This window comes from Camelina sativa, chromosome 17 (assembly GCF_000633955.1).
Source record: "Camelina sativa cultivar DH55 chromosome 17, Cs, whole genome shotgun sequence".
NCBI classification, from domain to species: Eukaryota; Viridiplantae; Streptophyta; class Magnoliopsida; order Brassicales; family Brassicaceae; genus Camelina; species Camelina sativa.
Genome location: NC_025701.1, coordinates 8,831,356 through 8,855,009, shown reverse-complemented (window position 1 = coordinate 8,855,009; position 23,654 = coordinate 8,831,356). Strand labels below are relative to the sequence as shown.

The 23,654-nt window shown below is 35.9% G+C and overlaps 9 protein-coding genes across 9 annotated transcripts; 2 read left to right on the top strand and 7 right to left on the bottom strand.

Annotated features, from left to right (window-relative positions):
* Positions 394 to 2,093, bottom strand: LOC104756259 (protein TIFY 10A). The gene is made up of 3 exons (XM_010478820.2): positions 1,705 to 2,093; positions 1,018 to 1,509; positions 394 to 906 (listed from the first exon to the last, which is right to left on the bottom strand). Exons 1-3 carry the CDS (start codon positions 1,862 to 1,864, stop codon positions 743 to 745), a joined length of 816 nt encoding a protein of 271 aa, XP_010477122.1. The 5' UTR covers positions 1,865 to 2,093; the 3' UTR covers positions 394 to 742.
* LOC104759294 (probable polygalacturonase) lies at positions 6,073 to 12,895 on the bottom strand. The gene is made up of 6 exons (XM_019238704.1): positions 12,250 to 12,895; positions 11,743 to 11,863; positions 11,414 to 11,662; positions 11,165 to 11,318; positions 10,831 to 11,072; positions 6,073 to 6,346 (listed from the first exon to the last, which is right to left on the bottom strand). Exons 1-6 carry the CDS (start codon positions 12,721 to 12,723, stop codon positions 6,183 to 6,185), a joined length of 1,404 nt encoding a protein of 467 aa, XP_019094249.1. The 5' UTR covers positions 12,724 to 12,895; the 3' UTR covers positions 6,073 to 6,182.
* LOC104759295 (probable flavin-containing monooxygenase 1) lies at positions 7,553 to 10,184 on the bottom strand. Its single transcript, XM_010482238.2, has 5 exons — positions 9,676 to 10,184; positions 9,061 to 9,301; positions 8,565 to 8,743; positions 8,121 to 8,470; positions 7,553 to 7,997 (listed from the first exon to the last, which is right to left on the bottom strand). Exons 1-5 carry the CDS (start codon positions 10,126 to 10,128, stop codon positions 7,634 to 7,636), a joined length of 1,587 nt encoding a protein of 528 aa, XP_010480540.1. The 5' UTR covers positions 10,129 to 10,184; the 3' UTR covers positions 7,553 to 7,633.
* Positions 14,667 to 15,938, bottom strand: LOC104756258 (photosystem I chlorophyll a/b-binding protein 6, chloroplastic-like). Its single transcript, XM_010478819.2, has 4 exons — positions 15,659 to 15,938; positions 15,544 to 15,581; positions 14,957 to 15,474; positions 14,667 to 14,856 (listed from the first exon to the last, which is right to left on the bottom strand). The coding sequence occupies exons 1-4, from the start codon at positions 15,892 to 15,894 to the stop codon at positions 14,839 to 14,841; spliced, it is 810 nt and encodes a 269-aa protein (XP_010477121.1). The 5' UTR covers positions 15,895 to 15,938; the 3' UTR covers positions 14,667 to 14,838.
* On the top strand, positions 16,183 to 17,889 carry LOC104756257 (ubiquinone biosynthesis protein COQ9-B, mitochondrial). Its single transcript, XM_010478818.2, has 6 exons — positions 16,183 to 16,614; positions 16,703 to 16,810; positions 16,911 to 17,072; positions 17,148 to 17,319; positions 17,412 to 17,485; positions 17,589 to 17,889. The coding sequence occupies exons 1-6, from the start codon at positions 16,294 to 16,296 to the stop codon at positions 17,697 to 17,699; spliced, it is 948 nt and encodes a 315-aa protein (XP_010477120.1). The 5' UTR covers positions 16,183 to 16,293; the 3' UTR covers positions 17,700 to 17,889.
* Positions 18,035 to 19,360, top strand: LOC104756255. Its single transcript, XM_010478816.2, has 3 exons — positions 18,035 to 18,287; positions 18,642 to 18,763; positions 18,856 to 19,360. The coding sequence occupies exons 1-3, from the start codon at positions 18,164 to 18,166 to the stop codon at positions 19,174 to 19,176; spliced, it is 567 nt and encodes a 188-aa protein (XP_010477118.1). The 5' UTR covers positions 18,035 to 18,163; the 3' UTR covers positions 19,177 to 19,360.
* On the bottom strand, positions 19,350 to 20,643 carry LOC104756256 (sm-like protein LSM1A). Its single transcript, XM_010478817.2, has 5 exons — positions 20,343 to 20,643; positions 20,155 to 20,223; positions 19,942 to 20,057; positions 19,775 to 19,837; positions 19,350 to 19,615 (listed from the first exon to the last, which is right to left on the bottom strand). The coding sequence occupies exons 1-5, from the start codon at positions 20,401 to 20,403 to the stop codon at positions 19,538 to 19,540; spliced, it is 387 nt and encodes a 128-aa protein (XP_010477119.1). The 5' UTR covers positions 20,404 to 20,643; the 3' UTR covers positions 19,350 to 19,537.
* Positions 21,592 to 22,493, bottom strand: LOC104756254. The gene is made up of 4 exons (XM_010478814.2): positions 22,375 to 22,493; positions 22,217 to 22,277; positions 21,836 to 22,131; positions 21,592 to 21,750 (listed from the first exon to the last, which is right to left on the bottom strand). Exons 1-4 carry the CDS (start codon positions 22,378 to 22,380, stop codon positions 21,592 to 21,594), a joined length of 522 nt encoding a protein of 173 aa, XP_010477116.1. The 5' UTR covers positions 22,381 to 22,493.
* Positions 22,738 to 23,639, bottom strand: LOC104756252. The gene is made up of 3 exons (XM_010478810.2): positions 23,560 to 23,639; positions 23,374 to 23,481; positions 22,738 to 23,279 (listed from the first exon to the last, which is right to left on the bottom strand). Exons 2-3 carry the CDS (start codon positions 23,431 to 23,433, stop codon positions 22,944 to 22,946), a joined length of 396 nt encoding a protein of 131 aa, XP_010477112.1. The 5' UTR covers positions 23,434 to 23,481; positions 23,560 to 23,639; the 3' UTR covers positions 22,738 to 22,943.

Genomic DNA, 23,654 nt, shown 5'->3' with positions numbered 1-23,654 from the left:
TAAAATCTGAAACTGTATGGAACTGTGTAGTTTTAATCATGCTACAGACCTTTTCTTTTCCTGTGTTGGTGCTAATGATTGATTGGGATAACAAAACTGATCATCATCCGTATTTAACTGAAATGGTTGGAATAAGTTTTAGGGACGGTATGGGCTTCGACTGCTTCACTATGGGCCCAAAGGAAGATGAGATGCTTGTTTTGGCCTGTCTACAAAACTTTGATTTACCAAGAGGCTTCGATTGGGAAGAGATTTTGCTAAAAGATGGAGAGTTGAGTTGAGTTGACTTGGTGTATGTATATATGAATGATCTCTGCTCTCTAGGACTATACAGATACATGATTCATCGATTAAAACCATAAAGATACGATTAAATAAATATGAGATTAGAAAGAACTATAATAAGATCTTTATATTGATAGTATGGTTCGTCAACAAAAATTATTGTTTCATACAAAAACAAAATCAGTCGCATACGAAACTAATTTTGAGATGGCGCAGAGAAAGGGGTAAGACATGTTACACAACACCTAGTAAAACAACAAACTAAAAACGAAAATACTAACAAGAATGGATCACTAATCAATACATACAAATATATGAAGTTTCCTAATAGTTGTAAGAATATAACAAGCTTGAAGCAGGAAGGTATGAAGGTAGGAGGAGCTTTTATATCTTGGTATTGAAAGCAACGTCAAAAGAATTTCTCGGTACGGTTTAAGGATGGTGCAGCGGTTAGCGTTCAAATTTCAGCTGACAAACCAAGCCAAGACATGTTGTCTGAGGTTTGAGGCTTTGAAGACGCCTTGGCTGGATCGCATAATTGGTATGGTGCCTTTGAGGTAACTCTGTCCTTTCTCTTCTCTAGGAACCGATGGAGTGAAGCTCTTCTAGCAATAGGAAGCTCTGTAAAAAGAGAGAGAGAGTTCTCTGTTAGAAGCTGTTTATGATGATTACGGGCTAACAAAGCTACAAATAGATGTAAACAAAAGGAAGGTTGAGTAAAAAAATTATTACCACATGTCATTGGAGTTGAGGAGGACAGGATTGGCTCTTGTGTTGCGGTTTTCTTGGGATGAGGAACTTGGTTTGGGGTAGTAGCGACGACGTTGCTTGTTTGAGTAGTCTTGGCTACACTTTGGATGTTGTTGTTGTTGAGATTAGATGTGAAACCGGTGAAGCTATTAGCGGTTCCTTTGCATGCCAAGTTCATCACTTCTTTGGCTTTCTCAGCAGAAAAGTCATTGAATACAATTACTTGCCCGGCGTAGAATATAGTCAATGGGGCAGTATGAGACTCTGGTTTCACAGATCTGGTAGTCTGTGTCATTTTCAGGACATCCTCCTTGAGAACAGAGGAAGATGAGGAAGAGAAACTTGATTGCCTATGAAACAAGTTCTTAGGTTTAACATCTTGAGCTGCAGCTGCCGCCATGGAATCCATGTTTGATGCTTCACAAGGGAATAAACTCATAGTTGCTGTCGGCTGACGTGAGTTGCCTAAAGTTCCTGCAAATGTAATGATCCAAAAAGTAAGACCTCTGTTCCATAATTTTCTATGACAAATTAAGTAAACTAAATCTTTCTTTTCCGATCAACAACGTTCCAATTCGAAATTCTTGCAAAAGATTTCAAGATTCAAGATTCAAGAATTCAAAATCAGAGAAACGAAAAAAGAAAACACGGATCTAGAAGGTTGCTTACCATTGACGTCAGACTTGCATGCCATGCCTAAGCTCAGATCTCCAAAGCTACCGTTCTCTTTAAGATACTGACTCAAACGACTACAGGTTAGAGAGAAGCTAGGCTTCCCAGTAAATCTCCGACTAGCGACGAACTCAGAACACTCCATAGAACTCGACATCTTTTTTTTCTTAACAAACAAGAGTTTCTTGAATAGCTATAAATTCGAATCCAAATTCTTCTTCTTCTTCGAATCAAAAACTGATGGTATCTTTGTTTCTTCTTTCTTGTTTTGGTTGCTCTTTGCAAATTGCGTTTGTGTCACGAGGGAGAAATGAGAGGCGTCTCCTTTAAAACTTCTTTTTGGTATTGGAGTTTGGTTTGGTTGGGTACTGAGTTGCTTCCTACCTCCTAAATATAACAAAGCATATATATATATATATATTATAAAAATTAATACTTAATTACTTTAAAGTTAGCTAATCAGAGTGCGTTATAAAAAACACGTGTTTTATTTTTGTTTCTTTTAATGAAATAGGCAAATGTGTCTTGGTTCACTGTTCTCCACGTTCGACGCTTTCCGTTTCTTTTTTTAAATTGACGATAATATCCCTACGCAACGCAACACACACGAACCTACTTTAATTTTTTAATCCATTGGGTTGTTTGTTTGTTGGTGAGACGAAGTCAAAATACTAAAAACTCAAGATGCATGTAAGAAGAAGATTGTTAGATTTTATCCTTATTATTAATGTAAAATTTGATTAAGAGGCATAATCCTCGATCTCGTCATGGTTTTAGTGATAATAATTTTTAGTATGTGATATATTAACAAGAGAAAAACAAAACAAGAAATCAACCAAAGACGTCTAAAATAATTAATTTTTTACTTTCATCGAATAAGAGAAACCATATTATTAAAAAACAAAAAAAAACCAAGAAAAACGCGTTATAAGCAGTCAACAGTCAAGGCTCAACATAATTAGCATTTTTAATTGCGCTTCATTCAGACTAATATTGTTTTATAATCAAAATCTATATAATAATTAAACTTGAAAAGATATTACTATTTTAGAAAGCTTATAAAACGCGTGATTCATGCAGAGATTACAGATTAAAGTTTGTCTATTGAAGACTCTATTGCATAAAATAAGAAATAAATTAAAAAATTAAAAAAGCATAGCTTAGTTGTCGATTTGGAATTAAATGAAGAGCACAAGATAAAAGTCAACACACATGTCGACTGTCACAATTGATAACAAATGCCATGAACCATATATGTATGATAAACGAAATTGATGTTTGCATGGTACACCCTCCGTTCTATCTAATTTAACTGTCGTTTAAGGTTTTTGCACACAAATTAAGAAAACTATTATATTTTATGTTTTGCCTTTTATTGATATATTTTATAATTTTTTCATTGGTTGAAACTTTAAAGCAGCAGGGATAAAATTGGAATATTCATCAAACATCTGCATTGAAAATCTAAAACGACAACTAATATGAAACAAAAATTAAATCCTAAAACGACAACTAAATTAAAACGGAGTGAGTATTACTTAAGGGAAAAGAATACGAATGACATGTAAGACCTAAATTAATCAAAACTGTCGTCTAAAAGAAATTGGAACCTAATCCCCCCTATTTATTCTTATTATATTAATCCATATGTTGTCGATTAAGTTAAAGCAAGAGAGGAGGGTACAATCGTATAAACTGAGAAACGTAAACGGAGCAAAAAGACTCACGGCGTTAATTTAAAAACTGTGGGGAGTGGTCCCCGAGAGAAGACAACTCCACCATCCACATGTTCCGTCGACCCACGTTTTTGTTGTTATGCGTTTTCTTTCTTTTTCTTTCTTTTAATAATAATATCTTTTTTTATAAAAAAAAGGAAAAGCAAATAAATAATTATAAAATAAAAAAAAACCAAAGGAGGAAACTACAAGAAGGCAAGTGCACGTTGTCTGCACCTATTTTATACAGCACGTGTCCAACTATGGTTGGTTCGGTTATCTACGCGTGGGAGATTTAAGTACCCCTGGCCCTGGGCTGTTGTTATACGCTGCTTCGCGATAAGCCATTCTCTTCTTCGACCCGTAGGTGTGTGTGTGTGTGTGTGTGATTTGTGCTAGACTCTTTATATTGCAAATTTAGGTTACAATTTTTCTTCTTTTTTGTAAAATCAAGTAGTACGTACCGTGCCATTTCTTTCACATAAATGGCTAAATTGGTGCTCTCTAGAGCTCCTATCCCTAATTAAGTAGAACAAATAAAATTTGTGTTATAGAGATATCATTGGTGTAAGTGTTGCCCCTTTCTTCATTGATAATGGATCATCGTCCTATCATCCTACCAAAATTAGCTGAGAAGGTCTTAACACATTTATAATATTTAAATTTGGATTGTTCAACACAATTTCCTTCGTACTACATTAATCAATAAACAAAATACGTCCAAAATGTTATAATACAATATGAACTCGACACAATTCGGACCATTAGATGAAGTTAATTTGCAGACTACGCGACAGAGACTATGGTATAATTATAATATGTCTATTAATTAAAGAGTAAGAAAAAGTCGTCCAATACAAACGAGCTAGTCTTTCTTTTACATAATTTGATACAAAAAACTTTATTAGAAGAAGATTAGATATAATATTCTAGATGTTTTTTCACTAATTAAAAAAAACTCAACTAGGTTTGAGTTTATTGGTTAGGACTTAGATAGGAGTTAGAACATACTATAAGATATGAAATGTGTGGGCTATGGAACCTGCGCAAGTAGATAGGATTAGATTAAACGGAAAAGATCGTTAAACTCGTGGGAAATGCGTGTAGTGGTTGTGGTTGGGGAAGGAATACAGATCCGCGATGCAAGTTGAGTAACGTGTCCAAACAAATATTTATATTTTTATATCTCTAGCTATATATTCATGCACAATTTGAGTTTGCCTTTTAATTTACGGCTCTTAATTTATGTGTATTCTATAGTATAGTCTTCTAGTCCTTGTTAAATGATAAACCATAATTTTAAAAAATGTAACTTCTAATATACTATATGTAGTTATATATACAAATGCTTGCTTATCTTTTCGTTTAGCGTTTTATTTTTGTAGAGTAAGCCAGTAAGGTAATACTTTCGAAACTTACATGGTTGACTTTGCCATGTATAGATTCATACGTCGCCACGTCGTCTAGTTTTAATTTCTTCACCAAATACTTGTGTAATTAGCAATGATATAAATACAAGTTTTGAAATATAATGTGCATATGAAATTTCTAGAAATGATCAAACAATTGTTCTGCATTTCTTTATATTATACTTTTAAAGGTACGCATGCGTTTGTTAGACTTATCAAGTATAAATTAATATCATGATATTTTATAATAGAGTCAGAAGAATACAGTTGATGAAGCGCCACATGGGTCGCGACCATTATTGAAGTCGTCGGTGTTCTGCATAATATACAAATATATAAATGTTTGAAAATTGAAACTGTGCTAATTTACTTTATTAGTGGAACATGCTTCTCGTGACATTAAATTTATATTTTACTAGTATATATTAGATATTTCAGGAAATTTATATTATTTGTTGGCTGGGTCAAATTTTTTAGTTCGGTTTGGTCTACGAAAACCCAATTCGCGCTATTGGTTTTGGGTCCGAGTTTGGCGATCAAAACCTAGTTAAGAGCGGTACGGCCTAGTCTCCGAGTCTAAGGTGTGATGAATCCGCTCTTGTAAGGGAGGATCATGAGCCCGTTTCATCGAATATGCTGATACCATGCCTGTGTCATGGACTCGTGCGTAGATATGCGAGCATAGTCATGGAGTTGAATACGGCAACATGTGCTTCCGGTAATCGCATATATAAACATCAACATGGACAATTCTGATTTCTGTAAGCATTCTACCGCTCAACTGTAAGCCTCAACATTTATGAGTTTTGAGTCTTGTATTCATCCATTCATTACAATATTTTGTATTCTTTAATTCGATCAATAAAGCAAGTCAATCCCGTTCGTTCTAATTTATTCTTTGGTCATCATCGAAGAATTATTATAGATACAGCAGTTTATTATTACTACCTATTCTTGATAAATTATTGCTAACAAATTACGTATCAAACTAGGACATATTTCATTGATTTGTTATTCATAAGATATCCCCATAATGCAATGTTGTTCAGTCAAAGAAAAGAATAGTGGGATAGAAAATCATTTACAAATATATATTACTCCTTCACTTTAGATATTTCTATATGATTTTTAACTAAAACTGTCCAAATAACAAATAAAACATTCATTTTGTGTCCAAATATACGTTTATGTACACACAAATGATCCGAGATGACAGTGAATTGAGAAACATTCAAATGTCGTAGTCAATGTCCGTCACATTGGACTCAGCAGCAGGCTTAACAAGACGACCTTCCTCGTCGCACAAATCAAAATTCTCGCAAGGTCGTGGGGATATAGAACCATAGACTCGTCATTTCACGAACGAACATTGAAATATATGCTTCTTCTTGTACGTTATCCCAACGGACATATCCCGAAACGTCACATTCCTTACCGGAATCTGCTCGCTCCCATGGATTCGGACCGGCACTCGCACTTCTTGTCCGTGGATTCCCGTGAAACTGAATCCTGAGAATGTTGGATACGCTTTCCAATCGTAATTATCATCTTCATGCTCGTTGTAATCCGTTTTGATCACGATATGTAATTATCAGCCCTGTTCGGGAGGCTATCGCTGCGACTCTTAGTAGCGACTGATTTTAAACAATAGAGTTTGGATACGTAATTGGCATTTTTACAGTCAGAGAGTGCCAAAAAAAAAGAGAAAAAATTAACCAAAAAAAAAAACAATTCACCCTATATTCTAATTAATCCAAACATAAAAAATAATTATAATAATTGATGTTTTCAATAGTATTCATTTTTTTTTGAAATTTAATTTATCATCGTAGTAGACTCATAGTAAGTGAAGTGATGATAATAATTGATATTTAGCCCCAAAAATTATTTTATTTTAAGTGATATTTACATTTTCAATCAATTCATTTGTATTTTGCAGTTTTTTTTCCATTGGCTATATATAGTGTTTAGGTAGATAAGAAATAGTGTTTTATTTTAGAAAATGATTTCTTAGTAATACAGAAAGAGTTAAAAAAAAGCAATGAAAATAATGTTAGAACAAAATGCCACTGGAAAGAGTAAGGCTCTGTTCTTTTCATGGTCGCTGTTTTAGTGATCAGTGACACAAAAACACACCTAACTTGATATCCAAGTATGTGGAGATTAACAACGGTAATTTCATAAAATAGTCTCAGCGACTTTTTTTTTATTAGTTTTACGGTCGCTCTGTTTTCAGCAACACCGATAACACCGAAAACACCGGAAAAAATAGTCGTTGCGACACCTTTTATTATCCTCCATCGTTTCTTTTGCTTGATTTGATGGATAATTTTGAGTCACTTAAATGTGTCGCAGCATTTTACGTACCGAACATGGCCTAAATAAATGATATAAATATTACAACATTTGTTTATATCAATAAAACCTTATGAAACTTAAAAATACATATTTATTCCTTTATCAATTGACATAATTAATACTCCATCTGTCTCGTAAAGATTGATGTTTGAGGGTTTTTTATACAAATTAAGAAACAATGATTATTAAGTTTAAATATAATATTTTTTATTTACTAAAAAATAATATTATATATTTATAGACCAATAGCTATTCAAATTTTCAAATTTTCTTATTGATTATTTCTTGAAATTCACAAAAGTTTAATACAGTATTAATTAACTAAAAATGGAAGAATATCAATCTTTGAAAAAACCACAGAACATCAATCTTTAAAGGACAGATGAAGTATTATACACCATCACACAATTATTTGTAACAATTTCATTTCATAATACATTCAATTTAGTTTGAGCCATCTTCTTCTTCTTGATCGAGGCGGTAATCTTTTGAACCATAAGGACTAAACGCTTCAAGGAGCAAATTGGATTTACGCCAAGGGTTGAGTCCCATGTCGTTGCACAAATCATCGGCATGTTGGATGCTGAAAGTGGAAATGCAATGAAGTTTGTAGAATCTGCTTAATCTTCTAGTCACTTCCATTTCCTTCAAGAATTGATCGAACATCTTCTCTTTGCTTGGTAATTTGAATTTCTCATCCACGAGCCGGCTTAGCCACATTGAACGTAGCTCTGATGTGTGTAAGTTCGACATGCTCTGGACGTATCCCACGAAACCCATGTTCGGTATCAATGGATGGATTGTTCCCCTGAAAGATATTTTTAGTTTTTGTTACTCATATAATATGGTCCAAATTTCATATGAGTATTATATAATCTCGACTTTTCATTCAAGTACTGTAACGATGTTATTATAAAATATACGTACGTACCTGTATAAAGGCATGAGACCGCATGGAAACTCGAGCCAAGTTCGATAAGGTTCAGGAACAATGGCTTTGAGCTTCTTCTTGCCATCATAACCAGTCGCAAGTATCACAACATCAGCTTCTAACGTAGTCCCATCCTCAAACTCAATCCCCTCATCATAAAAGCACCACTTTGATGATTTCTTAAACCGGATCATCCCTTTATCCGCTTCCTCAAAGAAATTCTCCGGTACGATCGCCATTTGACAAGAAGCATAGTCTTCCTCGAAAGAATGGTCCGGTGTAAGACCATATTTCGCTAGAGGTAGCTTCCACATAACATATGATTCAACGAATTTGGAGACCGCGGCACGCTGTTTCACATAATTGTTTTTAAAACTTAATATAGTTTCATTGCACAATTTATATAGACATAGAGAAGTAAGAAGGGGTTTTAAGATCACTAACCAGAAGAGAGAAGATGAAGCAAAAGAGAGTTCTAAGGAAACTTTGGTTAGGCCTATCATGGAAGAACTGAGAAGCTCTTGTTGAGTAGAACAAGAAGAATGGTAGTCCCCACACCCAATGATGTGGAAACACCCAATGTGTTGTTCTCATCACCATTGTGCATGCTTTTCCTCCTTCTCCTGCAATTTTTTTTTAAAAATAAAAAAATTAGTATTGGAATCATATTATATGGTGATAACTAATGCGTTGTTCTCACCACCATTGTTTTATTGTTGTGCCAAGTAGTATATTAACGGTCTGGTCAGGTCCATTGTCCAACCGAGAAGAATTATTTATACATATACTTAACAAAGACGATTATTATATTGCTATTATTTTTAATTTTATTTTGACTTGTGCCAATTGTTAGAGTGAAGCTAATTAAGTATTACTTAACAAAGAATTTTGTGGATCAAAGAGAACTTAAACAAAATATATATCATATATATGTACGTACCTTGATTAGCTAAAGCAGACTCAAAAGCCAAATCGATGGCGGATTTCTTAGAGCCGATGACAGCAACTTTTTTGCCATGGAGGAGACTAGAAGCTTCTTCTTTCTCTAAATTGCAGTAATCCATCGAATGCATCACTTTTCCTTTGAATATCTCCGGCCCTTTCATTGCCGGAAAAGCCGGTATTCTTGGAACGTCGCCGTATTTTCCGGTACACACTACTACGAACTCAAATGCATGCCACTGCGCGCTCGCACACATTAATAACAAAAACGTTATACAAAAAACTCACTAATAGACGTAAGTTTTCAATCGAGTTAATGATGCATGCATGTAGTAGTTTTCAAAAACTATTTGGAAGTTCTATGCAGTTTTTACATAAAAAATGTATTAATATTAGTAAATAGTAACTAACACATATTTTAATTCATGTATGATGTATATATTAAAAAAAAGCAGTGTGATCTGCATGACAGTTTGAGACCATGCATCAGCTTCAAATTTACCGAAATACAATCGTTAAAGAAACTATTTTGAATATATGCACCATTGCGAATGCATGCGGTAGCAAATATATGAGACCGAAACATGTAAAGAGAGTTAATTATCAAACAAACCTGAATATCTCCAGAATCTCCGGTTTGAACGGCAACTTCCCACACTGGTTTGCCGGGCAACAAGTTGCCGTACGCACCGAGGTCAACCATCTGAGGAGTTTCGCCGTCACCGATGAACCTAACTTCGATGACCTTAGAGCCAAACTTCATGAACTTGAGAAGATCAAAATGCTTAGCATAAGATTCCAAGTAATCTAGTATCTCAACGTAAGATGGGAAAGTAGGGTCATCTCTATTGGGCCATGGAAAGTCAGAGAACTCGTAACCGACTCGAGCCGATTGTAACTTGGTCGTCTCGTAAGTGCAGCTCCTCCAAACACCTCCGACTAAATCCGAGGCTTCGAATACGGTCGGGTTGTGATGAGCTAAGTTCTTAGCAGCAGCTAAACCGCTCACACCGGCACCGATGATCGCTACTCTCGAAGAAGTAAGCTTATTGTAGGTAGAAGCCATTTGGAGAGATTATGCAAGATAGAGAGAGAGAGAGAGAGAAATGGTTTTGATGAAGAGTGCTTTGAGTTGTTGGTGAGTTTGCATGGGACATGTTTAATTTATAATAAGGCCTTGTTCGTTTGCCTGTCGCGAGCATGTAGTGGTTGTGGTTGTCCAAACGTATATTTATATCTTTATATCTCTAGCTATATATTCATGCACGATTTCAGTTTACCTTTAATTTACGGCTCTTAATTTATCTGTATTCTATAGTCTAGTCTTCAAGTCCTTGTTAAATGATAAACCATAATTAAAAAAATGTGAAGTCTAATATGCTTTTTTTGGTATATATTAAAGAAGAAAGTTTGTTACAATACTTTCAAACATATATTTTTAAAACTTCCTATCTTAAACACCCCCACTTTTAGACAAAACAACCTATACAAGGACAATGACAATTCTGGTATCGCATACATAAACATCAACATGGACAATTCTGATTTTTCTAAGCATTCTACCGCTCAACAGTTGAGCCTCAACTGTAAGCCTCTACATTTTTGAGTCTTGTATTCATAACTCATCCATTCATTACAATTTCGTATTCTTTAATTATATTATTCCTTCAGTTTAGATATTTCTATATGATTTTTAACTAAAAACTACAAATTATTTATCAGAATGAGAAACTGTCCAAAAAAAAAAAAAAAAACATTTCATTTTGTNGTGTCGGATACGCTTTCCGATCGTAGTTATCATCTGCATGCTCGTTGTAATCCGTTTTGATCACGATACCAACCCGGACGTTATCTAGTGTTAGGTTTTTGTAGGTTATGTTTTTGATGTAACCGCCTCGTCCTGGAGCCGTTTTGATTCTGATTCCGCGTCTCGAGTTCCAGATCAGAAGATTCTCGATCGTCACGTTAGATATTCCACCGGACATCTCGCTCCCGATTGATACACCAGCACTGTCAAAATATATATAGAAACCTTTTGCTTATTTTGTTTTATGAGATTGAACTTGTGAGGTGAAACATGATATATGAGAAAACTCTTTTACCTTATAACAGAGCGAACAATGAGATTACGGATAAGAATGTTTGTTGAAGGTCGTCCATATGCAATACCAAACTGATCCCATCCACTCTTTATCGCGATGGCATCATCCCCGGTGCTAATGTAGCAGTCCTCAATTACCATATCCTCACACGAATCTGTTTACAGAAAGATACAACGGTGCAAAAGAAGTTACAAATCTATCAAACGCAGGATAACCGGAGAACAACAGTAGGCGGTAAGAGAACAATACCGGGATCAATTCCATCAGTATTTGGTGCTCCGGTTACAGGAGCTAAGATGGTGACATTCCTTATTGTTACGTTTTTGCAGTCATATGGATGAAGAGTCCAGAAGGGTGAGTCACGCATTGTTATGTCGGTGATAACAATGTCACTGGACCACATGATTTGAACTAAAGGTCCCCTCGTATTGTTGAGAAGTCTTCTCTGATGCTTCTTCCACCACGACTGTCCTTGTCCATTTATTGTTCCGTTGTGACCTGTTTGTTATATCCATTACTCACTAACTCATTTCTCATAATTTCACAAACATGAACACTCCAAGGAGGAAATCACAAACCGGTTATCACAATGTCTTTGAGGTTTTGACCATGGATCAAGCTCCCATAACGAGGTCCCGGACGCTCTCTACCATAACCATATGAAGGCAATGGCGGCATCAAAGGCCAATACTTCTCATCCTGATAATTAAAGTGACACAATAAGATTCACACAGCAATCACGTAAAGTCTCATTATCTCATTGAGAGAACCTCTGCTTTGTAAACCTATACTCTCAGTTGCATACCAAATCTAGCATTTGTTATCCTCAAACAAATTAGATCTCTTAAGTTATGTACCTCTGAACCAAGCAAACACAGTCAATATACTTTAACTTAGCTAAAGTAAAGTTACATGTAACCTAAATATCTCAAGTTCTAAGCTTAGTGGTGGCTAAAAGTTCTACAATTTTGAGCTAAACAGAGCTTAAAGCATCTTAATCATGAAAATCAATGAACCAAAAGGATAAACCTTTGGTGTTTATGCCGCTGTATCGAGACAAAGAGAAATCAAATAATTCCACTAACCTCAACACCAAGAATCTCAGAATCCTCAGCAAGAAAAAGAGTCATATGACTAGTGAGATTAAACGGAGCAGTGAGCCACCGTCCAGGAGGCACATTCAGCTGACCACCACCGCTATTACTCCCAAGCTTCGAGATTGAAACCACGGCTCTCTCAAACGCCTCAGTGTTAAGCGTAAACCCATCTCCAACACCTCCGAAATCTTTCAAATCGAACACCACAGGTCTCAATCGAGGCAGTGGCCGAACCGGTTTGATCTTACCGAAAATAGTGAACTTTCCTCCGACGGGACCAGCTCTGGAGCCGGAGGAGACGTAAGCCGTTCGTTGCCATAGGAAGACGGAACCAAAGGCGGCGATCCAGAGAAATGTGAAGAGTGTTGTCTTGTGAGAAGCAAGTAAAGAAGTAAGACGACGCTTCGGTTCAAGTCTCTGGAGATGGAATTGGAACCGAGTCGGAAGTAAATTCTCTACCATGATTCGATTTACTGGGAATTAGAAACATGGGGGAGGGGTTCTTGTTGTTGGGTTTCCTCAGATTTAGCCCCCGAGAGAAAAAGTGAATTAGACGCAAAGATCCGTCACTGAGAGGTGCCAAGTCTGTGTCAGAAGCTGGTGAGAGACACAAGGAGTTTGGTGTGCGAGAGAAATCGGCAAAACTGAATTGAACCAAACCGGTATATTTAGCGTACCGGTTTATTCTGGTATGTTTTGATTCTTTCCGTGCTCAATTTTAACAGCTTCGAGATTCTATTGCGGAAACAGACAAGCCCACACAAAGATGAAAAACCTTTTTTATTTAATAACTTCAAAACGATTTGAAGTCGTTGGATATAATAAATTTATTATTGAACCAAAATTTTTAATTAAGGATGATTAAAATATATGTGTAGTCTGTTATTGGAGAGGTGATTTCTAAATCCATATGGAATTGTAAATTTTAGAAATCAAAACAGATGGATTTTGAAATAACATGTTTTAACATTGGATTTCAATCATTCTATTTTACACTATCAAATCCATTCAAATCCATATAAAACATAATGTGGAATTTGAAATCCAAAAACAAATCATTAAATGAATAACAAGAGATTTTAAAAAGTATTTGTAAATGACAGAACCAATAACACATGATTTTGATAAGTATTTTAAAATCAATGATTGAATAACACATGATTTTTGTTTGGATTTCCAAATCCATCAAAATCATACATCCAATAACCTTCTATAGCTTTTCTCTATGAGTGAATGAATTATCCACAAACTACTAATCTTCTTAGTTATATAAATAGTTTCCTAGTCTTCATACATGTAAAATTTTAAACTCAACATTTTAAGAACAAAATTATGAACAAAAATATAGAAGAAGATTAGAACAAGTAATCACTTTTCAGTTTAAGTTTCAAGCACAAAAAGTGTACCCAGATTGGAAGACTGTTTAAATACCATCAAATATTAAATCAAGGTCACTTGACAATACAAAAAAAACAAGTGATAATTTTTAAGTTTCAAGCATAAAAAAATACCAGATTAGAAGAACCTTTAAATACTATGTTATATTGCTTTGCCTTGGCCGATGGTGGTGAGTTGTCGTCTTTCTTCTCACAGGCCGTAGCAACCAGAAATGAGATTTCTGAAGCAGAACCACTGTCAATGGCGTTCAGATAACTGTTACTAATTTTTTACCACTTGTAACATGTTGATGTAGAACTCAACGTTGTTTTTTTCGGCAACTTCTTCAGTATATAGTATAGTTTTGTAACAATACAACTAGAGCATGATTATTGGTAGTTCTCTTAGGAGTATTCTTAATTAAAAATTAAAAAGTAATAATAAAATAATAATAAAGAAAGGTAAAGGAAGAGTAACGTTACTTCCTAAAGCATTATGAGAATCGTTGCTTACCATATGTCAGTTTAATATAGGCTAATTTTTCTTTTTCAAATTTATTATTTAAATATATAATAATATTAAAATAAAATAATTAAAATATACTATTTTAATAACGAGAAGGCAGTTCTCGGATGATGATGGTCTTAGTCATTTAAGTATAATAAAATATATATTATATGGTGTCAAAATAGTTCAATTTCTTTTCTTTCTCAGTATTATTATTATTATTATTATTATTATTATTATTATTATTATTATTATTATTATTATTATGTTGTTGTTATATGAAATTCCTATCTCGAACAGGAGCATATTATACGATCCGTTTTCTTTTTGTATTTTTAACTAATTAAACGTCATTTACACATATGCTGCCGGTATGATATGCATAAATAATTCATGAATCCTTGGAATCACATACATGCATATTCCATAACTTTCTCATCTATATATATGTTTTTGGATTTAATTTTTCAAGTTTATGTAGGAAGTCTCATCCAAGTGGATCGTTTGTAAGGATTTTAAAGTAATAAAGCTCATCTTGTTGTCTTGTTATTTCTTCATTTTACATCTTAATTAATTAATTAATTAAGCAGAAGTTCTAACAAAGGGCGAGTGAAAAATATATACAAAAGTTCGACATCCATAATTGCTCATATTATATATTTTAAAAAAGAATTTATTGGAAGCTAATCCTGATCAATGTGATGTAAATGCCTGCAAAAGAAGTAGTACGCACCCATGAAGGCTGATCAATACACACATTATTATCATCATGATAAATTGATAATGATCTTCATGATAAATTATAGCTTACCGAGAAGACGTTGCAGTGACCAGGATCAGCAAGATGAGCCATGAGATTCTCAATTGGATCTTGACTAGTAGTGTAGGTAGCTTGGAAACAGAATCCAACGAAAGCAAGCATAGCCAGCCGTCCGTTTTTAATCTCTTTAGTCCTTAAAACCATAACCGGTTCAGGAGAACCTCTCCCCCACATCATAAAATCGAACCATATACCTCCCGGGTAACCAACATCCGGTTTAGGATTCACTTTGTGTGGGTACTTTGGTTCTATGTCGACGGACCCCGGTTTAATCATATCGGCCCATCTTCTACCTTCTGCCCATCCCATTAAAACCAATTGAGCCACGAACAACGTAGTGGAATCCGCAAAGTACTCACGTGACCCTGCATCGTACCATGAAAAGTTCTCGAGAAAACCTAACCGCTCGAGACATTCCGGTATTAGGATACCGGTCACTGCCAGCATTGCCCACCGGCTATGAATAAGCTCAGCTTGTGCAAACCATTTGAGGGTGTCCGGGTCAGACCCTATGAAAAACAAACACTAGTTAGTCTAAAACTCGGTTTATACCTGCTTTTCTTTTTTAATTTCCGTACCTAAACCGAGAGGATCAAAACCGAAATCACCAGGTAGGCTGCAAGAAACAACAATATTGAAAGTTTAATGGACGAAAAAGAGTATCAAGAAATAATGATTGGTTAAGTAACGAACCTGCCATCAAGCCATTCAGGTGGAGAGCTACCAGGGAACCACAAAGGACGGTCTGGAGGAAGTGGTTCACAGACACTAGACACTTCTTTGCCAGCACGAACCACCACCACGCGGTCGCTATTTATTTTTCCACCAGCCAGTGTTGCACACCACGGTACTTGTCGTCTTCTCTCGGTCGGGATTTCGACTCTGCTCGTCGTGGATAATGTGAGCGCAGAAGCAATGGCAAGAGCCATCTTTGATTCGTGCGGAGATGATAATAAACATTTTTTTTCTTTTGTTTATGTGATTGTATATGAACTTCGAATGTTATGGGCTTTGTTATCCAGATGAATTTTGTGAAGCCAGTGTTACGCGACACGTGTACGGTTCGATGTGACTTAACACATCAACCATTGACGATTTTACTAACAACGTTAAAATTAGGTATGTTTTAGACAAATAAATAATTTTGTTATCATATAAGCAAATAATCATAAATAGGAGGCAAAATAAATAAATTATAAATTAAGAAAACGCCCAAATTGATTTGTTCATCAAATCAGTTCACTTGGGGAAAACAGAGTAAACCCTTTTAATTTTCTCGTGGCAACGATCTCATCTACGTGTCACAATCCCTCACACTCCGGCGAACGATGTACCGTACGGCGGCGAAGCGTCTTCTCGGCGGTGGTGGTGCTTTTACAGCCACCCGTCTCCTCCGATTTCCCAAGCTCAGGTCCACGATCATCCCTTCCTCTTACAGTTCCGGTCTCTGCACTTCGTCGATTGGTGGTAATGCTGAATCGCCGATGGGTGGTAATCAGTCTGTGAACCCTAATCAATCGGATCACACGGCGTCGTCTTCTTCTTCAACGAGTACAGAGGAAGGACCACGTCGAGATGAGAACAGGAAGCCGAGAGCTGAGTTCCAGGAAGAGCAGGCTCGTGTTCTCTCTGCGTCTCTCCGTCATGTGGTGGGTATAAATTTTCATAGATTTGCCTCAAAGGTTTCATTTTTTGTGGAGGTTAATAAGTTTTTGTATGTTTGGGAATTTTGTGTAGCCGAGATTAGGTTGGACTGAGGAAGCAATGATGGCTGGTTCAAGGGATGTTGGTGTGTCTCCTTCCATTGTTGGCTCTTTCTCCAGGAAAGAAGCTGCACTTGTTGAGGTAATGGCGTCTCTAGAATCATTAAAAATTTTGTAGATTTTTGAGCTTAAAAGATTGGATTTTGGTGGTTCTATTGTTGAGTTTCATGTTTGTGTTTCAGTTCTTCATGGATGAATGCCTTCAGTTGCTTATGGATAAAATAGACTCTGGATTGGATTTGCAAAACCTGATTCCAAGTGCACGCATTGCCAAGCTCATTAGAATTCGCTTAGAAATGCAAGTCCCTTACATGTCAAAATGGCCTCAAGCTCTGAGCATCCAAGTGAGTTTTTTTCGAATTCTCTCTGTTTCATGATAGACAAATAGCTAGTTCTGATATCCTCTTTTGGTGAAATAGGCGCATCCTCTGAATGTTGCAGCGAGTTTTAAGCAACGGGCAATGTTAGTTGATGAGATATGGCATGCTGTTGGAGATGGAGCCTCGGATTTAGATTGGTATGTGAAGCGCACTATTCTTGGAGGTGTTTACTCAACCACTGAGATTTACATGCTCACTGATGACTCCTTAGGTTTGGTTCTTAGTCCTCCTCCCTTTGGATACATTGCTATGCTAATCAAAGAAACTATTCAAAGTTTGATATCATTATTTTGTTTTGAGCAGAACATCGGGATACATGGGCATTCTTGGATGACAGAGTCAAAGATGCTTTTGATCTGAAGAAGAGCATACAAGAGGTATAGTAAAAACCTTTTTCAGTATGCTTCATACTTGTTGCTACGACTAACCTACAACATTGGAATGAAAAATTCTCATGCTCAATTTCACATTTTGTGGCAGGCCAAGTATTTTGCACAAGACATAGGAGCTGGAGTTGGGAAATCAGTTCAAGGACTAATGAATGGAGTTATGCAGACGATGTCCAGAAGAAGTGGTGGCTCTACGTTTTGAAAGATCACACGTTTAGACATGATTCAGCTTCATTTCTTCACAATATGCTAATAATAATGATATGAACATGTATGACTTGAAGTAAAAGGGATATGAACTATATATATTATCTTCTACGTTTGAAAAAACCATTGAGTTTGGAATCTTGATTTTGTAATTGCGGATGAAACGTGTGCTGTGTTTGGTTGTTCTGTAAGTGAAACACTGAACAGAAAAGTAAGTTGTACACGAAGTAATCAATTTGGTAGGGTGTTTATTGTAGAGATATATGAAAGCTGTGGTCCTGTGTTGAGAAAAGTCAATTTTGGATGGCGAGTGAGTAGTACTATAAAGTCTATAACAAAAAGAGAAAATTAACATACCGTAACCTTAAAACGAAGTTAGAAGAACTGATTTGGAGTTTGGTGGACAAAGCTTGAGACTTTGAGAGAGATCGGTTAGTGAGTGATTGGGTATTGTCGGAGATGGTGAAGTCTTCAGAAATCGTCGGAAAGCTCAACCTCAGCCCTCACCCAGAAGGAGGCTTTTTCTCTCAAACTTTAAGAGATACTTCTGTTCTCCTCACCACCTCTCAGCTCCCTCCAACCTGTAATTCTCTCTCTCTCTTTCTCGTTTATTTGTATCCATCGCTTCCATTGATTTGGGATCTTATTGATATAGTCATAGTGTGTACTGTGTAGTCATTAGTTTCCGAGTTTGCATTTTTTTGAGATTTCAGCGGTAAGATCCTCCGAAATCTGATCTGACATAGATTTTGTTGTGTTATCATCACTGTTTGGGTTGGCTGAAGATGATTAGTTTTAGGGACATAGATGATAGTATGTTTGGTTTGTGAATTTGCTTGGATTCTCTATTCAACGATCTAATCAACAATGCTTAATTATTTGTCTGCAGATCGTCTAACAAGTTTGATCCTTTTTGGTCTTTTATGAGTCTCTGCAGTTAAGGTTGACAGAGCTGTGAGCACATGTATCTACTTCATGCTTCCATCTGGGAACGTTTCTCGTCTTCATCGCATACCAATGGCTGAAACCTGGCACTTCTATTTGGGTGAACCCCTTACTGTAAGTTGAATCTCTTGCCATTAACACTGAACAAAACCATAAAATGAGTAGACGAATATAATTTGTGTTCTACTTCTTCATGTCTTGATTAGGTAGTGGAACTCCACGATGATGGGAATTTGAAATTCACAAGTCTTGGTCCTGACTTGATAGAAGGTGGTCAGAAGCCTCAGTACACGGTCCCTCCAAACATCTGGTTTGGTTCGTTTCCCACAAAGGATGTTCGTTTTTCTCAAGACGGGACTCTGGTTAAAGCCGAGCCTAGAGACTCTGAGAAACATTTCTCTCTTGTTGGCTGCACATGCGCTCCGGGTTTCCAGTTCGAGGACTTTGAGCTCGCGAAACGGTCTGAGCTCGTGTCGCAGTTTCCTCAACACGAGTCACTTATCACAATGCTATCTTACCCAGAGTGAAAGGTCCTAGAGAGATGCCTTTCAAATTGGCTCAGTGGTTTTACTATGTTGTTTTGTTACTTTCAGTTCCTTTCATGTATAAGAACCATACAAGGTTGTAGTTGTACTTTGAGTTCACCTTTGATCTCTGTACCTTTGGTTTCTCTGAATTGTGATTGATAAAAATAATGGTCAGTAAAGAACAGGGTCAAGTTCCGCAATAATTTTATTCCATACACAGAGCTTCTGAGGATTCATCAAATGTCCACACACACACACACGCACATAGCAACTAACATTTGACTAGTAATTTAAAGGATCTTCTGTATTCCCCATCTTCAGCTTTTCTAGTTTCTACAATGCTGCAACACATGTAAATTCCCTAATCGAGATCAAGGAACTCCATTCTTTTTCGCATTGTACCCTTTAGAAGCATTTCTTCTTTCTCTGCTTTCTGAGCCTGATTATATATATACAGAAGAGTGAGGGAGTCAGAAAATCCGAAAACACCAAAGAAAAGCAACTCAGCTAAGAATCTATTCCTGCAAGAAGCTCCCAAATCAAAGCTAAAGCAATCAACAAGGGACTCAGAGAAGTAAAGAGATATTGCACTACTAACCCTTTTGATTTCTGCTTCTGGAACCTGAACCATTTGAGCAGGAAGCTCTTCTTTATCAACATCCTAAGATCACAAAAAAAAAAGACCCGATTCAATAGTCCAAATCTTTCTTTCATTTCAGAATGCTAAAAAGGAATTGGTTTGTAAATAGTAAAAAGCTATATTACCAGTTCACCAATCAAGACAACATTTTCGCCACGGATAATGTAAAGACCTAAGGGAATATCACAGTAGAGATTACCCACGATGACTCTTTCATAAGCTTCTTCTAACACAGCATTTGCTTCAACCAAAATGAAAACAAAAAAAAACCACTTGAGAGATCAAATCGACTTCAGAGATTTTGGACTTTCATTTGCAAAAGAGAGAAAGAAAGGTACCAAATTGATCAAAGGACCGAAGTAGACCCATCAGTTTCCTACCATCACGAAGCAACACAAGAAGTTTCTCTGCAAAGACATAAAAGAGACTATTGAATCAGTAGAAGACAAAGCTAACATCTTTATCAACCATTCATTTGGTAAAGGTCTATCCTTTTTTCTAAAGATTCGAGAGAAAGAGAGATTACTATCTAAGTAAGCAGCAAGAGAAGTGGAGAAGAAGATATCATCAGGAGCAGCCCAAGACATTGGAACTCTACAACTCTACAACTCGCATTTGCCTTTTTGACTTCTCTCAGTTTCCCAATTCCCCAACTCTCCCTCCCCCTTTTCTTCTCCTCGATGTAATTGACCGCTACGAATGGAGGAGAATCTAAAGAACCCTAATTTCCACCGAGAAAGAGAGAGACTTTGAGATCTATCGGATCGTTTTCGTTAAGTTGGACGACTCTGTTCTGTCAAGTTTTCTCAGACGAGATCCGACCCGAAAAACAAAATTACTTTAAACCCCTCAAACTTTGTTAATGTTACAAATTCATCCCCATTTTTATTTTATTTTACATTTGAGTTCCTTTACATCATTTTATTTTATTTTATTTTACATTTGAGTTCCTTTACATCATTTTAATGGACTCCAAATCACAGTCATAAAAGATCACTTATTTTAGATAGTATGATGAATACAAAGAAAAACTGAAATTTTTTTTGTTTGATAAGATGAATATATTTGTAGTTACAGCAGTACATATGAGCAAACAGATTTCTTCACAACATAAAAATCTGAAAAAAGAAAAGAAAAAAAAAACAAATCCAGATAATGAAAAGATGAGTAACAACAAAAAAAAAAGAAGGTAAAATTGGAATTTGACAAGTAAAAATATACATCTGTAAACGATGATTATCAGAGAGATATTTTCATGACCCATCTCCATGTTATTCTTCATCATATTCTTGAACACTTTGAACATACTCACCATCACTCATCTGATACCTGAAACATAGAAGAGATTATGATTATTTGTCTTTAAATCAGTAAATCATAAATGTTACTTTTTTCATATATCAGTAAATAATTCAACTGTTAGTAAAAAGAAAAAAAAAAAAAAAACTTGTTCTAATTAGATTCTATTAATTATTACCATGACTATCAATCAGGTCCATTTAGCTTATTGGTTGATATCTACATCTCCAAGACAATATCTGTAATCATCAAAGAAATTGAATTAAGCTTCCCTATCCCATTATTCTTGCTTTACATCTTTTTCTAATCGTTAGTTTATTCATCTATTTTTAAATTCTTACACTCTAATCTGTCCTCATGATGTTCATTATGATATGCTTTTGACTAACTAAATACTGCAATAAAGCCAACAATGATATAGACAGTTGGTTAATTATGATGAAATTATTTTTTTGTGACCTGCCAAAGTTATGTATTTAGAAAATCTCACATTCAGAGTCAGTCTTGACCCATTTGTTGGCCTCTACACTTGAACGAGCTTCATCTATAATCTTATGATTATTCTCCAAGTACTTTTTTGCAATGGAATTTGAACGTTGTGGATGTATCTTCTTGTTGAGTATTGTCCTAAGCATCTGCACACAAGCAAACAATATATAGATTTCATCATTGCTCGTAATCGGATAATTTGGTCACATATATGTAGGTAGATAAAAGTACCTTTTCCATTCGAGTGTTAGGCATAGAATCTCCTCTAGATAAATCAAGAAGATGAGGTGGAGTTTTGAAGCCACTCGTGCAAACAAACATCTTCTTGAGAAGAAAAGAAAGCGATTTCTTCTTCCCGATAGTAACATCTGTATTAACCGCAGTTAGATCTTTGCTAGATTCTGTTTCTTCTTCTTCTTCCTTGGGGCAGATATTGTTTCCAAGTGTTCCAATGGCTAGGAAGGTTTCTTCGTCTTGAGGCCAACCTTGGACTTCTTTACTCAAAGGAGGTCCTAATGATTCTTGAGCTATGTAGACATCAAACAAATATGAATACATAGCTCAATGATCTATGCAAATATTGTTCATGTAGTCTACGAATATTTTACTCACAAGAATCTGAAGTAGACTCATGCTTCTTTCCGCTAAGCTTTCTTTGAACCCAACTAAAAATCTGTGAAGAACAACAAGATCAAGATGTTTTACACAATCAAAGAGGGATCAAACACTACACAAAGTTGAGTCAAATTAAACAAAATATGAAAACAAACCTTCATATTTCAGAGACATAAATAGGAGCACATGTATGTGTGTTTCTCCAAGAAATTTTCTTTTTCTGTCAATGATCTATTTTTATCTCCTTGGATAACTTTAGAAGATAAAAGATGATCATAGTGGTCCCATGTTTTTAAAGACACAGTAAACACAAATCCCTGAAGCCAGCAAAAAGCCAGCGATTCAAAAGTTGGGGTTCAAGTTCCTATAAACCCCCTCGATATCAGTTTCTTATGACTTCGAGTCACCATTTTTCTAGCACTTGATCCCATCTTTGTGGACTTTGTTGAATGACGGTTCACCAAATTTGCATTATATTACAATATATGTATCGTTTAAAGAGAACGAAATCGAGTAAATTGTGAAAGAAACACATGGATTTGTCTCTTCTTTTTACACTTTACTCCCCTGAAGCAACTTTACAAAAAAAAAAAAGAAAAAAAACATAGCTTTTATATTTGATGAGGCCGTACATGCAACGTGTATGTAAATGTACAAACTTACTTTGAAACTTAAAAAGCGTTACACTTGAATTCAAAACCGGTTTTTTTGTTTAACATTATAACTACCCGTCGTCTCCAGAGCAGCAAATAGCTGAGCAACATTCAAAGCAGGCAAGGCAAGCAATCGCTGTGAAGAGCTGTGTGAAGACAAGGACACATTGATCATTGAGCTTAGTGCAGCATTGGACACAACACATGCAGCAACATTTGTTGCACAATGACACACAACAGCTCGAAGCAGCCTTGACAAACTTCTCTGCAGCATCAGGTGCTCTCTGTTCGCCAAATCCTGGTGGAACATTCTCTCTGGTGGCTGTTTTATCACCAAAGCCTATCCCGAGGCTTTGTAGCGGGATCGTTCTTGATATCATCTTCTGTTTCTCGCCATTGCTTGCTGTCTGTTAATATATGAGTAAAAAATGAGTCTGATCACTAGGTTTTCGTTGAATGTGGCGATTGCACGTAGTTCATAACTTCTAATCAATACAATACCTTTTTCTTTCCGGCAGTGTCGCTGGGTTTCAATTCTTCTGTGTGCTCTAATTGGATCATTCTAGTATACTCGGATGGTACGCTGGTTTCGATGCTTAGTTTAGCAATCTGAGAAGAAAAAGAGAAACCAAATTGAAGAAGCAAATCCTGAAAAGGACAATGAGGATGTGTGAAATGTAGACAAACCTTCTCTTTTAGCTGTTTGTCTTCAGAGAACCATGCCTCAGCAGTAAGTAAGTCGATCACATTCTTTGCAAATACCTGAAAATATTTAGGGATTG

What these genes read in the sequence shown, in the direction of transcription:
- LOC104756256 (XM_010478817.2), bottom strand. Translation starts at nt 20,403, where the DNA reads ATGTCTTGGGCTGCTCCTGATGATATCTTCTTCTCCACTTCTCTTGCT. An exon ending in TCTTGCTGCTTACTTAGATA is followed by an intron (nt 20,224 to 20,342) that starts GTAATCTCTCTT and finishes ATGTCTTTGCAG; the next exon opens with AGAAACTTCTTGTGTTGCTT. An exon ending in TCGGTCCTTTGATCAATTTG is followed by an intron (nt 20,058 to 20,154) that starts GTACCTTTCTTT and finishes TTTTGGTTGAAG; the next exon opens with CAAATGCTGTGTTAGAAGAA.
- LOC104756254 (XM_010478814.2), bottom strand. An exon ending in TGAGTCTACTTCAGATTCTT is followed by an intron (nt 22,132 to 22,216) that starts GTGAGTAAAATA and finishes ATGTCTACATAG; the next exon opens with CTCAAGAATCATTAGGACCT. An exon ending in CTAACACTCGAATGGAAAAG is followed by an intron (nt 21,751 to 21,835) that starts GTACTTTTATCT and finishes GCTTGTGTGCAG; the next exon opens with ATGCTTAGGACAATACTCAA.
- LOC104759295 (XM_010482238.2), bottom strand. Translation starts at nt 10,128, where the DNA reads ATGGCTTCTACCTACAATAAGCTTACTTCTTCGAGAGTAGCGATCATC. An exon ending in GAGATTCTGGAGATATTCAG is followed by an intron (nt 9,302 to 9,675) that starts GTTTGTTTGATA and finishes GCGAGCGCGCAG; the next exon opens with TGGCATGCATTTGAGTTCGT. An exon ending in GGTCTCATGCCTTTATACAG is followed by an intron (nt 7,998 to 8,120) that starts GTACGTACGTAT and finishes AATATCTTTCAG; the next exon opens with GGGAACAATCCATCCATTGA.
- LOC104756258 (XM_010478819.2), bottom strand. Translation starts at nt 15,894, where the DNA reads ATGGCTCTTGCCATTGCTTCTGCGCTCACATTATCCACGACGAGCAGA. An exon ending in CCTGAATGGCTTGATGGCAG is followed by an intron (nt 15,582 to 15,658) that starts GTTCGTTACTTA and finishes TGTTTCTTGCAG; the next exon opens with CCTACCTGGTGATTTCGGTT. An exon ending in TTTTGATCCTCTCGGTTTAG is followed by an intron (nt 15,475 to 15,543) that starts GTACGGAAATTA and finishes TGTTTTTCATAG; the next exon opens with GGTCTGACCCGGACACCCTC.
- LOC104759294 (XM_019238704.1), bottom strand. Translation starts at nt 12,723, where the DNA reads ATGGTAGAGAATTTACTTCCGACTCGGTTCCAATTCCATCTCCAGAGA. An exon ending in CTGAGATTCTTGGTGTTGAG is followed by an intron (nt 11,864 to 12,249) that starts GTTAGTGGAATT and finishes TTTAATTATCAG; the next exon opens with GATGAGAAGTATTGGCCTTT. An exon ending in CAAAGACATTGTGATAACCG is followed by an intron (nt 11,663 to 11,742) that starts GTTTGTGATTTC and finishes TATAACAAACAG; the next exon opens with GTCACAACGGAACAATAAAT.
- LOC104756257 (XM_010478818.2), top strand. Translation starts at nt 16,294, where the DNA reads ATGTACCGTACGGCGGCGAAGCGTCTTCTCGGCGGTGGTGGTGCTTTT. An exon ending in AAGAAGCTGCACTTGTTGAG is followed by an intron (nt 16,811 to 16,910) that starts GTAATGGCGTCT and finishes TTTGTGTTTCAG; the next exon opens with TTCTTCATGGATGAATGCCT. An exon ending in CTCAAGCTCTGAGCATCCAA is followed by an intron (nt 17,073 to 17,147) that starts GTGAGTTTTTTT and finishes TTGGTGAAATAG; the next exon opens with GCGCATCCTCTGAATGTTGC.
- LOC104756252 (XM_010478810.2), bottom strand. Translation starts at nt 23,433, where the DNA reads ATGATCCAATTAGAGCACACAGAAGAATTGAAACCCAGCGACACTGCC. An exon ending in ACACTGCCGGAAAGAAAAAG is followed by an intron (nt 23,280 to 23,373) that starts GTATTGTATTGA and finishes ATATATTAACAG; the next exon opens with ACAGCAAGCAATGGCGAGAA.
- LOC104756255 (XM_010478816.2), top strand. Translation starts at nt 18,164, where the DNA reads ATGGTGAAGTCTTCAGAAATCGTCGGAAAGCTCAACCTCAGCCCTCAC. An exon ending in CTCTCAGCTCCCTCCAACCT is followed by an intron (nt 18,288 to 18,641) that starts GTAATTCTCTCT and finishes GAGTCTCTGCAG; the next exon opens with TTAAGGTTGACAGAGCTGTG. An exon ending in ATTTGGGTGAACCCCTTACT is followed by an intron (nt 18,764 to 18,855) that starts GTAAGTTGAATC and finishes TGTCTTGATTAG; the next exon opens with GTAGTGGAACTCCACGATGA.
- LOC104756259 (XM_010478820.2), bottom strand. Translation starts at nt 1,864, where the DNA reads ATGTCGAGTTCTATGGAGTGTTCTGAGTTCGTCGCTAGTCGGAGATTT. An exon ending in ATGCAAGTCTGACGTCAATG is followed by an intron (nt 1,510 to 1,704) that starts GTAAGCAACCTT and finishes TTACATTTGCAG; the next exon opens with GAACTTTAGGCAACTCACGT. An exon ending in CTCAACTCCAATGACATGTG is followed by an intron (nt 907 to 1,017) that starts GTAATAATTTTT and finishes CTCTTTTTACAG; the next exon opens with AGCTTCCTATTGCTAGAAGA.